Consider the following 13890-nt stretch of genomic DNA (forward strand, 5'->3'; position numbering starts at 1 on the left):
CAGAAGATAGTTACTGTTGTGCGCATGCGCTTCCCCCAGCGCGAGAAGCTACCGGTAAGTACTTTAATCTGCTCCGCCCACCGCGCCTATCGCGAGATGTTAAAAGGTTTTTTTTCCCTTTCCCGCACTCTCACTTCCTCGTTCCTGAACGGGTAGGAAGTTCACGTGGGTCTGATCACGTGTTCGGCTGTTGCATTTTGTCTCTCTTTAGTAATTCTATCTGGCGGGGGCTCCGCGGTTCAGGTTTCTCGGTTCATTCGCATTCAGAATAGGGCTTTGTGACATACTGGTTGCTCCCAATATTACATTTCCTTAAATTATCAAGAGGGTGTCCTTTAACCCGACCTTATATGTGCTTAAGCGGAACTGAAGACCTGCTGTATTTCAATCTTTCCCCAGGATTGAAGCTTTAAACAGGAATCTGAAATGATATTATTGTTGTTTAATTGTTAGAAATAATTAAATTAGTGTATGAATAATTAAAATTCTATACCACACATCATCTGATGATTACAAGCCGGTTTATTATATAAAAGTACAAAAATAGGGTTGGGAAAATCGGAGAAAGAATTGTAGAGTTGTGAGGGACCACAGGTTTCATCTAGTCTAGTCCAACCCCCTGCAATGCAGGAATTTTTTTGCCCAATGGACCCTGAGATTATTATTTTTTGAAATGGAATTTTTTGCCTGGCACCTAAAGGTATGTAATGGAGGCACCAGGCAAGCCTCCCTAAGGAGAGCATTGCACAATATTTACGGAGTGAGTTGACAATGTTCGCGGTACTACTTAGGATTAAAGTAACAGCGAACACAGGGCTGGAGGAAAAGACTTCCAGCCCTGCTAAGGATGATGGCGCTGTAGTCCCACAACAGTTCGAGGAAACACGGCACGATCCTCTCTACTTATTTCTTATATCTGTGTCAGCCCCTACCGAGGGGGCGTTGATTTTGCTCAATGGGCGGAGCCATCCACTCGCCCGCCCGCCCCCTTCGCGACGAAGGCGAGAGGAAGGTGGGTGACGCGGCCGCTCCTGATTGGCGGAGCGTGTTGCTTTAACTTTTACCGAGTACTCGCGGATCAGGGGAAGCGGTTGATCTTGGAACTCCGCCGGCTGTCCCCTCTTGCAAGCAGGCTGCTGGGCGCTCGTGCATCGCAGCATCTCTCCCCGGGACTGAGCCAGACGCATTGCGCAACATTCTAGTCCTCAGTGAGGTCTTGTTCCCAACCTGGACTGCAGGTAGGAGCTCGCAGTCTGCTGCAGGGCTGGGCGGCAGGGGCTAGACTAAGGGCGCTCCGGTTATGGAGGGACCTTTTCGAGAGTCCCTCTGCCTGCTTAGAAAGGCAGCATTTCGAGGTCGGGGTATGTGGGTGAACCCTTCTCCTAAGATTCAGGTCTTGTTTCCACTTCCATTATAACGACGAAGTTTTCAATATTATTACTATGAGCCCCGTTGCCCTTTTAAGATCAAGCACAAGTTACACGAAGGCATATAAAGCTGATGAAATAGTTCAGTGGGTAGAGCATGAGATCTCAGGATTGTCGTGGGTTCGTGCCCCATGTTGGGCATAATAATAATAATAATAATAATAATAATAAATAAATAATTATTTATACCCTGCCCATCTGGCCGGGCCTCCCCAGCCACTCTGGGTGGCTTCCCCCCAAAAATTAAAAATACATTAAAACATCAGTCATTAAAAACTTCCCTAAACAGGGCTGCCTTCAGATGTCTTCTAAACGTCAGATAGTTGTGGTTTTTTTTTGACATCTGGTGGGAGGGCGTTCCACAGGGCGGGCGCCACTACCAAGAAGGCTCTCTGCCTGGTTCTCTGTAACCTCGCTTCTCTTCCCTCGGCGTTGGACCTCAGTGTCCGGGTTGAATGACAGGGGTGGAGATGCTCCTTCAGGTCTACTGGCAAAAGGTTTCCTGTATTTCAGGGGGTTGGGCTAGATGACCCTTGGGTCCCTTCCTTCCTTCCTTTCAACAGATTCTCTTGGGGATTTGATGGTAATAAGGAGATAATTGGGTGGCTGGCGTAGAAGCACCCTTGTGCCTGTTCCCCTCTGCAGCATCTCTATTGGGAAGGAAGGGGGGGGGGAAGTAGGTGGTGGATAAGTAAGGGTTTTGCCTAGCTTGCTTGTCCTTTTTAAAAGGAGCCCATTCTCTTTATTTTCTGCATGGTGATTGTAGCAGGTCCATAACACTGATTGGTTGGGTGTTTGACTGGTCGAATGGTGGTCCAGTACTTTTAAAAGCACAACATGGCATGTGGACTGAGAAGATACTATTCAATTAGTCTGGAATTTATTTATTTTTTTAGTAGCATTTATACATCTATACCACATACTTTAGCCAGAAAAAATTCAGAGAGCAACTTGCAGATCAATTAAAAATAACATCCACACTTAGGTTAATTACCAAAAAAGCAACTTTTTTGTGTGTGAAATAGTGACATGAACTTTACAGTACAGTGGTACCTCTAGTTATGAACTTAATTCATTCCGGAGGTCCGTCCTTAACTTGAAAGTAACTGTTCTTAACTTGAAAGTAACTAGAGGCATGCTTTCTCTAATTTTTATGTAACTTGCTTGTGGTTGCTTGTATTTTTCTTAACTTGCAGACTCACAGTGTATTTTCGTCCCTTTATTTCATGATTCCTGCATCTAGAATTAACAGGCACGTGGTCCTTGATGTTTGTGTGTGTGTACATTGCTATGGTTATTAAAGTTTCCGCCGTACAGTAATTTAATTTTCTTCTTCTGCCCCTGCCCAGTCCATTAGCATCCTTGTGAACATGTGGTCCTGTTTTGGCATGTCACTAATTTTTGAAACACATTGCTTTTTAATGATACAGTATAGAAATACAGAGTAACTTACAACAGAATTTCAAAAAACACCACACAATTATTATTATTAATTGAATTCCTATACTGCCCTTCATCCAAGGATCAAGTGGTGGTTTACAGTATAAAAGCACAATGATACATAACATAGTAAGAAACGAAAATAATAACCCTGCGTACACAGTTTAAAAGGCTATAGGTTGTTTAATATGGCATCATAGATGCAAAACGCAGAATACCAAAATGGTAGCAGCATAAATATCAACATTTAGATTCTGTCTGCAAAAGAGCAGCGTACAGGATTCACAAGGCCTAGCAGAATAAATGATCTTATATTAGTTGCCTCAAGTTGGAGGCCGTTAATGGAGGCAAGTGGAAAAGTTTTGCTTGGGTAGCTCTCCAGATGTTTTAGACTAGAACTTCCATGAACTCCACCCAGCATGGCTGGGGGTCAAGGATGATGGGAGTTGCAATCCAACGACATCTAGAGGACACCAGGTTGGGGGAAGGCTGACCTAGAAATTAGTGGGTGCTCTTGTGTGGGTGCTCCTAGTCCAGCGGGGGGACAGACGGACACCGACCTCCTTGTGAAGGTAGTCCTCCTCTCTCCATCTGGTCCTCAAAACAGCCTGTCTGGAATGTGTCCTTGAATTCTGATAATACAGTACTTGTTTGGACGGATACAGAGCAGTGTGTGATTCTGTCTCTAGAATCTAACCTACTCTACAAAAGTAAAACTTATGTGTTTGGCTTGTAGCCCAGCTCACCCATAAGCATGTGGCCTTCAGAAGATTACCCAGAAAGGAAAGTGAAAAAAGTTATCTACCCTTACCCATCTCCTCCTCAGGCCATCTTGAGGGGTGCAGTGATTCAAGCCCTCTTGAAACAGTGTTTGAATTAGCCAGGCGCATTTGGCACCTGGCTACTGGCCACTTGCGACCAATTGAAGATGCCCGGGTGTCAGGGTGGGGCCTGACGCTCTCCAGCATCTGAAGGTGCATGCCTGGGGATCCTTGGATCTGAGCGTTTTCAAACACTAATACTCTATCCTGTAGAATTCTATCACTTATATTTTATCTGCACAATCAGAATGAATTTCAGGAACCTAAGTGCCATTTCTGTGCAGCCTGAGCAAAAGCAGTCAACAATGTTATACCGGTACTTAATTGTTGTCGCTTGTCTTCGCTTATCCCACCCCACTGCCCTGCTCACAGTTGTGAAGAATATTCTTACGCTATGAATGGTCCATGTCACCATTAAGAAAAAGAGGGAGGAATAGGCCAATCAATATGTGGAAGAAATGACTTTTCTTCTTTATGTTCTCAAAGCTCTTAACCTAGCTCAAGGTTGTCGTCTGAACTAGCCAGATGTTTAACTGATAATCAATCACAGTCAGTCCAATCACTTGAAAAATAAGATTTTAGAGTTGTCTTGCGCCAAAATCTGAGTTTCTAACACTGCTCTTAAGTCCCCTTTATGGTCTCGGAGCTGCCGCAAGGAAGCTTTCCTTGCCATGCCACAAAGGTAACACCACAAACCCCAGGCCATGTAGGAGAACTCCAAGCTGGAGCTCCTTCCGGTGCCCCCATTGCCCCAGATCTGGAAGGGTCAGTGCTGGCCTGGGAAGGAGCGGCAGTGTGGGAACATCCACACCAGGAACAGGTTGAGGTGCCTTTCGACACAGCTCCGAAAAGCGAACTTGGGCAGTATTTGCATAGGCAAACATCCACTTCGTTTGGAACAGAATACGTTTATGATGCCACAATTATAGTGTCATGCCAGCCTGATGCTATTATGCCACCCACTTTCCTTACTGCCGTGGCACTTACTTAAAAATCATTTGGTTAATATCCCTTCCAGTGTGCTTTTCCCGTTCGTTTGGTTTTCATTCCCTTGTTTATAGCCCTTTATATTTCTCCCTCGGTTGTTAGTAAGCTACTTAGCATTCCCAGAAGTGTTATGGTTTTTCTAAGGGAGCATAAAAAAAATGCATTTGGGGACCATTTTCTCTTTCCCCACCCCTTTGCGTACAGGATGCCCTGTGTCTTGTAGTTAGTTGAAAACTGGGACTCTTTCCAGAAACGTTGGAATCATTTAGTAAATAATCTCTTTTAAAACATTAACAGCAGCATTAATTAAGGAGGACTAAGTGAAGTCATAGGGGACGCAGGTGGCGCTGTGGGTTAAACCACAGAGCCTAGGGCTTGCTGATCAGAAGATCGGCAGTTTGAATCTCTGCAACGGGGTGAGCTCCTGTTGCTCTGTCCCAGCTCCTGCCAACCTAGCAGTTCGAAAGCACATCAAAGTGCAAGTAGATAAATAGGGAAGGTAAACGGTGTTTCCGTGTGCTGCTCTGGTTCACCAGAAGTGGCTTTGTCATCCTGGCCATATGACCCGGAAGCTGTATGCTTGGCTCCCTCGGCCAATAACGCGAGATGAGCGCCGCAACCCCAGAGTTGGTCACGACTGGACCTAATGGTCAGGGGCCCCCTTTACCTTTTAAGTGAAGTCATATTTAACTTGCGTTTTCTATACATTTGAAAAGCCAATAGTTGTTACTAAGTCTACCAATCTATGTTAAAAACGCTACCTTAGGCTGCAGTCTGCACAGAAGCATGGTAGTTGAAAAATAGAACATATCACAGACTTTTGGGCTTAGGATATGATTTGGGGAAAGTGTTGAAATTGCAGCTGCTGTAGAAATGGGACAAAGTTCTTGTAGGTACTTATGTTTGGTCTAGTTCATTTGTGGGTTTGGGCAATACCCTGTTTCTCATATTTTAAGACATACCCATAAAATAAGCCATAGCAGGATTTTTAAGCATTCAAGGAATATAAGCCATACCCCGAAAATAAGACATAGTGATAGGCACAGCAGCAATGCCGGCCGCGGCAGGAGGAGGAGGAAAAAAATAAGACATCCCTTGAAAATAAGCCATAGTATGTTTTTTTGAGGAAAAAATAAATATAAGACATGTCTTATAATATGAGAAACACGGTAATTTTATCTAGTGTTGTATTGGTGGTGGGAATTACGATTCAATGTGGAAATACAAGTTTTCTGTATCTCCTGAAATGGTGGTTTTCAAATTTTTTCCTAGTCTCAGCGAAACCTTTCTACAGTGCTGCTCTAATGAGGAACTCCTGAATATAAAGTCACAGAGGAGAGAGGTATATATATATATATATATATATATATATATATATATATATATATATGTTTTATTTGGAGGTGATGGCGATGATTGTTGTTGTTATTATTTATTTCATTTCTATACCACTTTAAAAAGGTAAAGGTAAAGGACCCCTGAGAGTTAAGTCCAGTTGCGAACGACTCTGGGGCTGCGGTGCTCATCTCGCTTTACTGGCCGAGGGAGCCGGCGTTTGTTCGCAGACAGTTTTTCCGGGTCAAGTGGCCAGCATGACTAAGCCGCTTCTGGGGAAACCAGAGCAGTGCACAGAAACGCCGTTTATCTTCCCGCCGGAAAGTACCTATTTATCTACTTGCACTTTGACGTGCTTTCGAACTGCTAGGTTGGCAGGAGCAGCGACCAAGCAGCCTGTGCAGAACGCCTAGGTGAGGAAGGTAGCCGAATGCTAGTCCTGTTGATCCTGATCAATCAAGACGGATTTGGCCGAGAAGAGCAGGGTGCATTGGTTCAAAGGAATAGCGTGGCCTCCCCAAATTTATCCCACTTGGGGGTCATTGGGGTTAATAGGTGTGGGGGCAGCATCAATGGATCGCTTGGGTCACAACCAGCCTACCTTATAAGACATTTGTGCAAGCGAGGCCATAAAGAAGCTCTGTTATCCTCTCCCTTCTTAAAGTAAAGGGTAAAGGGACCCCTGACCATTAGGTCCAGTTGTGTCCGACTTTGGGGTTGCGTGCTCATCTCGCATTATTGGCCGAGGGAGCCGGCGTACAGCTTCCAGGTCATGTGGCCAGCATGACAAAGCAGCTTCTGGCAAATCAGAGCAGCACATGGAAACACCGTTTACCTTCCCGCTGTAGCGGTTCCTATTTATCTAATTGCATTTTGACGTGCTTTCGAACTGCTAGGTTGGCAGGAGCTGGGACTGAACAATGGGAGCTCACCCCATCACAGGGATTCGAACTGCTGACCTTCTGATCGGCAAGCCCTAGGCTCAGTGGTTTAACCCACAGCGCCACCTGGGTCTCCCTTCTTACTGGGCTGCTATTGATGCCTCTGACATCTTCCACCTCTGGTAGCAGAGGCACAGGAGTAGGGGGGCAGTGGTGTTACAACTTGTTGTTTTTGTTGTTGTTTAGTCGTTTAGTCGTGTCCGACTCTTCGTGACCCCATGGACCAGAGCACGCCAGGCACTCCTGTCTTCCATTGCCTCCCGCAGTTTGGTCAAACTCATGTTCGTAGCTTCGAGAACACTGTCCAACCATCTCGTCCTCTGTCATCCCCTTCTCCTTGTGCCCTTCTCACGAAGTGGCCAAAGTATTGGAGCCTCAGCTTCACGATCTGTCCTTCCAGTGAGCACTCAGGGCTGATCTCCTTCACAATGGATAGGTTTGATCTTCTTGCAGTCCATGGGACTCTCAAGAGTCTCCTCCAGCACCAACGTAGTGTTACAACTAAGTGTTACAACTTGGTCCTCAAATATTCCAACCGTGGGATGAGCAGGGCACATAGTTTCCTGGATCTGCAAATTCTAGAAGTGTACAGTGCTTACCATTCCAGGTATAAGATCTCCGGGCTTGGCCAGTGTTAAAAACTCAGATACATAAGCTACTTGCCAAATGGCTCCTTAAAGCAGGGTTGCAGTTGCCAAATCAGAACGCCTAGTTGCCAGGCGGCTCGTAAATCGTGTTTCTCAATATGGCTTTTGTGTTCCTGAAATACACATAATGGAGAAAGAAATACCTAAGGAGAGAGGATAAAGAAAAATGGGGGGGGGGGAGGAAGCAGAAAGAGACTTGACACTTGGAAGGAGGAAGAGGGGGAAGAGATCTGGGAAAAAGCAAAACCAAAAGATGCGGGACAGAGAAGGAAGTGGTGGCAAGCGCTCTAATTTTGTTGGGGGAGTGGGTGGAGGCACAGGTATGGAGAATGAAAGGAATTGTGCTAGGATGCTGGATGACAGCCCCTTTAAAAGAAGGCTGTGTGGGAATGGGCCTGAAGGGGCACATGAAACCTGGTTGTTAAGAGTCACAAATATGATTGAAACCATGCCTCTTGCCAAATTCCAGTGCAAGTTTCCTTTCTAGGCAAGGTTCACCTGTTTGGGTTTTGACCACGCTGTTGTTTGCTTCCGCGGTCTGGTCCCGCAGACCTGCCCTGCCAGTGATAATAGCTGAAATCATTCCGGTGGGCTGTAATTTGTAGCTTCTCTACTGCTGTCTCCATGCACTCTGAAAGCATGGGAGAGCAGTAAATAGCAGCTAGTTATAGAGCACAATCATTATACCATCAAAGTCGGTGCGTGGGTGGGGAGACCATCTATGCTTTTATCACCCAGACAGAAAAGGCATTCCGGAAAAGAAGCCTCTTCAACTCTCCCACGTATTATTATTATTATGTGTCTGCCCAGGGTCAACGTAGGTTATGCCCTATGTGTATATTGTAAACTCAATCATTTCTTTAAATGCACGGTTTTTTAGCTTTAATTTCCGTGTGATTCGGTTATGTGTAAATGTGATTGGGAATAGAGGCTTAGGATGTAAACTTTGGAGGGGGTAGTCTTTACTGCTTAGTGGCATTCTTACATTCTTCGGAGTATTGCTGGCTTGTAAAATTGTACAATGCCATGAAGGTCACAAGGTGAAATGGTGAGGAATCTTACTTCATCTACTGTCTTAATTTCAGGTTGCAATGTCTCGCAGCATCAGCGTTCCACGATCCAGTGTGGTTAAGCTCAGTTTGGTAGTTTTGCTGCTATTTGTAACGAATTTCCCTTCGTGCTTAAGCGACAGAGTTGCAGTGAGTATCTTTAATTAATAGAATATTGAAAAAGTACAGGGAAAGTTAACTACCAGTAATCACAATTAATTTGTGTCGGCAAGGTGGGTTTACCCATTTGTATTCTTTTGTAGTTTTAACTCTCTGTCTGTCTAGCCGGGGGGGGGGGGGGGAATCCTCTGTTTTCAATGCAAATATTTAATCAGCTATTTGACTGAGTGCTTAAAAGGCATTCTAGCTGGTATAAAAGTTTGGATTTTTTAAAAACCAACGAATGAACCTCTATACAGTCCTAAGACAGCTGTATCTTACTTCCGAAGGAATTTGCTCTCACAGAAAAAGTTGGTGATTCGAAGGAAGAGGACAGTCAAGAGGCGGCGGTAGAGGAAAACGATTTTGATTCCGAAGACTTGGAAGTATTCTACCCGACGAATCAATGGCAAACTGTCCGGCCAGGTAATTTAAAGTTAGCAAAGTGTTTGTTTTTTTAATGTAATTTGTGATACTCAAGAGAAACTGCATTGAAACAGGCAGAGACTCCAATCTACTACATCCTGTACCAAAAATGCCAATAATTTTTCAGTTTAATCCCAATTCTGTCAGGAGACCTATCTAATAGCCTGTTTTGGATCATCACCAAAATCAACAGCATAAATGCATATAAATTTAGCCACATATATCTACTTAAAACAGCCCAGCAACAGAGGGAAACTACTAAACTAAATATGAAGTAATTTAGTGAATATTCAGAAGGGCACTGTTAACTAACAGTGAGAGAGCCTTCAGGGAGAGCCTTCAGGGAATTGGTGCATTTCTTGGGTTAGATTAATTTGGAATACAGGTCACTGGAGGGATGTGGGTGGCGCTGTGGTCTAAACCACTGCACCTCTTGGGCTTGCTGATCGGAAGGTCGGTGGTTCAAATCCCCGTGACAGGGTGATCTCCCGTTGCTCTGTCCCAGCTCCTGCCAACCTAGCAGTGAAAGTGCAAGTAGATAAATAGGTACTGCTGTGGCAGGAAGGTAAACGGCGTTTCCGTGCACTCTGGTTTCTGTCATGGCATCCTGTTGCACCAGAAGCGGTTTAGTCCTGCTGGCCACATGACCCGGAAAGCTGTTTGTAGACAAACGCCAGCTCCCTCAGCCTGAAGCCAGCTGAGTGCCGCAACCCCATAGTCGCCTTTGACTGGACTTAACCATCCAGGGGTCCTTTGCCTTACATGTCACTGGAGGCAGATATTGCCTTCTGTGAAATAAAGTTTATTTACATGCATACATAGGCCGGACATAAGATGGAAGACCTGCAGCGTTATCTCTCTCAAAAGATCCTGCTCCCGCATTAGGTTTCTAACAGGACCACCAAAACCATCCCTTTGGATTCTGCACAGAGAGCAAGTCAGGCCTCTGTGTCTCTTTTTTCAGACCCACATACAAGCACATGCCTCCCTCGCCTCACTTTCCAGAAGGTTCTCCAGCTAATTAGTTCCTATGGCAGCACACAGTCCCAAGCTTACATAACAAAGCAGGTACTTATCAGACCTGCCTGGGTCTAGTTGCTTAGCAATAAAACTGGATTGACCATTTAAGAAGTCTCCCCCACCCCTTTTTTAAAAAAAGGCTCAAAGGAGAGGGTGTCATTGAAATTCTACTCAGTATTGATCCAGAGTAGATTCCAGTAGATAGTCAGCAGAGTAGCAACTTGAACATGTTGTAGAGTTCCCCCCAAAATAGACCAGAGGTATTTCATCCAGCAGAGCTTTACTGCTGCTGAAGACAAATGAGCCTAATGGTCACATATCCAGTACATTCAGGATTTGGCACTGTCCATAAGAAATCCAGTTGCAGCAGACTTAACTTAAACTTACAAACTTATAATAAGTTTAGATCTTAACACTATATACAGAAAAAAGTGAAACCCTTGCTCCTTCTGGCCTCACTATTGCAGTCAACGTGACCTGGACAGAAAGAGATAACAGAAGCCGTTTAAACCAGCTGTACTCAGCTTCTTTGAAGGAATAACCCAAACATTAGTAACCTTCTGCTTGTTTCCCTCACACACAGAGAAACTTTCAGAACCCTCTTGAATTATGTAGATTCTGGGTGACCCCATGTTTCACTGACTTTGACTTCAGTCATGTTTCATGATTTCTAATTCGCTGCCTTTTGCTGTATAATTTTGATATAAAATGTTGGTCTTGAAATGAAACACTGGGCTTCCGGTTGACCACGCCATCTTGCTCAGACGGGGGTCCGCACAGCGGAGCGGACCTCGGCGCTTCAGAGGTGGAGGGAATCGTTCCAGCGAAGCGAAACCTCCTTAAAAGCCCCAAATCGAGCTTTTTGGGGACAGATTTTGCCTGGCGGCGCCAAAAGCGGGCTCTCTCCTCCCCGGATCGGCTTTGTTTAAGCCCCCGAGAGCGAGGAGGTGAACCGCGGCGGACAGGCTGACATTGCTGCTCTGAGAGTGCGAAGCTGCGAGTCTGGGAAGTGGAGGTGGCCAATTCTTCAAAGAACATTCAGCAAATGAATAGACTGTGAGTAATTTGGATTCTTTGGAATGTAAATTAAGGCAACAATTTGGACCTGGGAGAGAGGGGAAAAGAGGAAGCCACCCCCCCCCCTACGGTAACATAAGAGACAGTAAACAGAAACCCGAAGCCGTAAACAGAAGATTTCAACTTAAAAGGATTCCTCAAAGGCATCAAAGAGAATCTCCCCTAAATGCAGGGTAAAAGGGGAGAGAGACTGTGGTTGTGATTGCCCTGCAGAAAGAAGTTAAGACTAAGAAAGACCTTTCTGTTCCTCGGGAGCCGGCAGCCCAGACAATCCAGTGAGTTGATCAGGATTTATAGTTAAATTCTATTTCTATCTTTATCTCTGGACTTTTTGGAAATTCTTTTTTGGTTTATATACTTTTGAAATGTGAGTTCGAACTTTATTTTTAAGAATGCAGCCAGCTTGTTAAAATGGAGTCGAGAAAATAGACTGCGATTATATTCCACCCCATGTGACAAGTTTTGACCTTGACAGGACTGAACTATGTCAACAAAAAGGTACCCGCCTGAGTTTCAGCGGACTGTTTTGACCTTAATGTGGGAAGCAAGAATAGAACTATGTCAAGAGGAGACACAACGGCAAGTGTTACAGAAACAATTCCAGATGATGATGGCAGAATATGATTTCTTAGAAGATGAAGCTTTTGAAACTGAAGAAGACGAATGTGAGAATGACAATGATGAGGACTGTGATGACTTAACACAAAATGAAGCCCATCACGAAAAAAATGATGATTTTACTCTACAAAAAGTTGGATGGAGTGCCTCCCCTTCGAGGGGGGCACGATTGGACTTACTGGAACTCCAGAATGACCACAGGGAAGAAGGAAAAATTAAGCAGAGAAGAGAAGAAGCTCAGGGGTCTGATATGGAGGCCTGGATGGCAAAAGACTGTAAACAGGGGGTGGGGTGAAGGGAAAGTGAAGTTGTGATTGTAAGGATGGGTTAATAGGACTATAACTGGACTGCTGACTATGGAACTTGCTGGATTGGTGGGGTGGAGCCAGTACTCGGGGGGGTGTAAGGTTAGTTTGGGAATAATTATAGGTTTAAAAAGTGAATTGATTCTGGAAAAAGGTGAAAATATGGAGGCCTATAGAGGGGTAAAAATTAGGCACGGGAAGAAAAAATGGGAGTTTGATTTCTCAGTGAGTGGACAATAGGCGAAAATGATAATAGTTAGTTTAAAAGTGGTATAAGATATAAAGGTGTATGTTATAAAATATGAACTATGAAACTGTTGAAGATGATAAATAAGGGAGGAAAACCGGGGAAGGGGGGAGGGTGGGGAAGCCCACAAAATATGGTTTAATAATTATGAATTTAACAATTATGATGAATTTTTTTTTGTCTTTTTTCCTTTTTGTCTTTTTTTTCTTCTCTTTTTTCTCTTTTTCTCTTTTTGTATTTTCTTTTTTTTTTGGTATGACAATAGATGGTTGGATGGATGAACTCCTGCGTACTGCCCTGGTTCACTGGAGCTCCCTGGTGGCAGGGGGGGGGTTCGGGGGCAGGGGAGGAGGAGGAGGACAGAAACCCAATCATAAAATGGACCACTTCTGACTGTTCACCTGCGTGGGATACTTCTGTGGCAGGGGAGGACCCATGGAGGGGGGTGGGAAGAAGGTGGAAAAGGTGTATATGTATGTACCATCTTTTGTAATTTGTAAAATCAATAAAAATTATGTTTTTTTTTTTTTTTGAAATGAAACACTGAGGGGAAGAAATGCATGCATATATCTATATATCTATATATATCTATATATCTATATATATATCTATCTATATATCTATATATATCTATATCTATATCTATATCTATATATATATATACTGTATATATTATTTATTTATTTATTTATTTATTTATTTGCAGGTCAGGCTATTCCTGCCGGTTTACATGTGCAATTAAATCTTCAGACAGGAGAAAAATTGGCCAAGCTTCCAGATAACGAAAATAAGAAAAATGACATGAAAGACCCTCAAAAAAGTAAAGGGTACGGTACCTTCAGACAACTCTGTTTTTCTAAGCAGAAAGCAGATGAACCTCTGTTTTCTCTGCCATTCTTTGAGGGGAAATGTTAGACAGTTTGGGATTTCCATAGAGTCAGGTGGGCAACCTGTGACACATGTGGTTTGTGGGGCCTCCAACCTCAGTTTTCACAGTTCCCTGATGCCTCCTAGAGCTGCTCCATTCTTCCATTCTGTCAGTGGTGTGCGAGCTCCAACTCTTTGAGTTCCTTTCCCCCCATCTCAGCAAAGTTACTCAGAAAGTCTTCCTGCATCTTCACAACAGCAGCAGCAGCAGTCTACCCTCTCTTGGTGAAATCCCATGACAGGAGTAACCATCTCACCCGTCCAGTTCTTCTCTAAAGTATTTATCATTCCCATTACAAGTTGCACAATGCTACTGGTCTATGTATAAAATAAGAAAACTATGTACTGTGATACCTTTGTACTGTGGTACCTTGAGGGCTGGACCATAAAGAAGGCTGATCGCCGAAGAATTGATGCTTTTGAATTACGGTGCTGGAGGAGACTCTTGAGAGTCCCATGGACTG

At 44.2% G+C, this 13890-nt stretch overlaps 1 protein-coding gene across 2 annotated transcripts in view; it reads left to right on the top strand.

Annotated features, from left to right (window-relative positions):
* The first annotated feature begins 140 nt into the window (after positions 1–140).
* SIL1 (SIL1 nucleotide exchange factor) overlaps positions 141–13890 on the top strand; it is a 44884-nt gene continuing 31134 nt past the window's right edge. Inside the window, exons 1-5 of one of the 2 annotated variants that reach the window (XM_035110174.3) lie at positions 986–1238; positions 5948–6017; positions 8684–8797; positions 9097–9232; positions 13206–13326. In XM_035110174.3, the coding sequence (XP_034966065.1) occupies positions 8690–8797; positions 9097–9232; positions 13206–13326 (365 nt within the window). In that variant the 5' untranslated portion in view covers positions 986–1238; positions 5948–6017; positions 8684–8689. Of the gene's footprint in view, positions 1239–5947; positions 6018–8683; positions 8798–9096; positions 9233–13205; positions 13327–13890 lie in introns of both variants that reach the window. The other variant, XM_035110172.3, reaches the window with a different exon arrangement.

Source organism: Zootoca vivipara, chromosome 3 (assembly GCF_965207765.1).
Source record: "Zootoca vivipara chromosome 3, rZooViv2.hap1.1, whole genome shotgun sequence".
Lineage (NCBI taxonomy): Eukaryota > Metazoa > Chordata > Lepidosauria > Squamata > Lacertidae > Zootoca > Zootoca vivipara.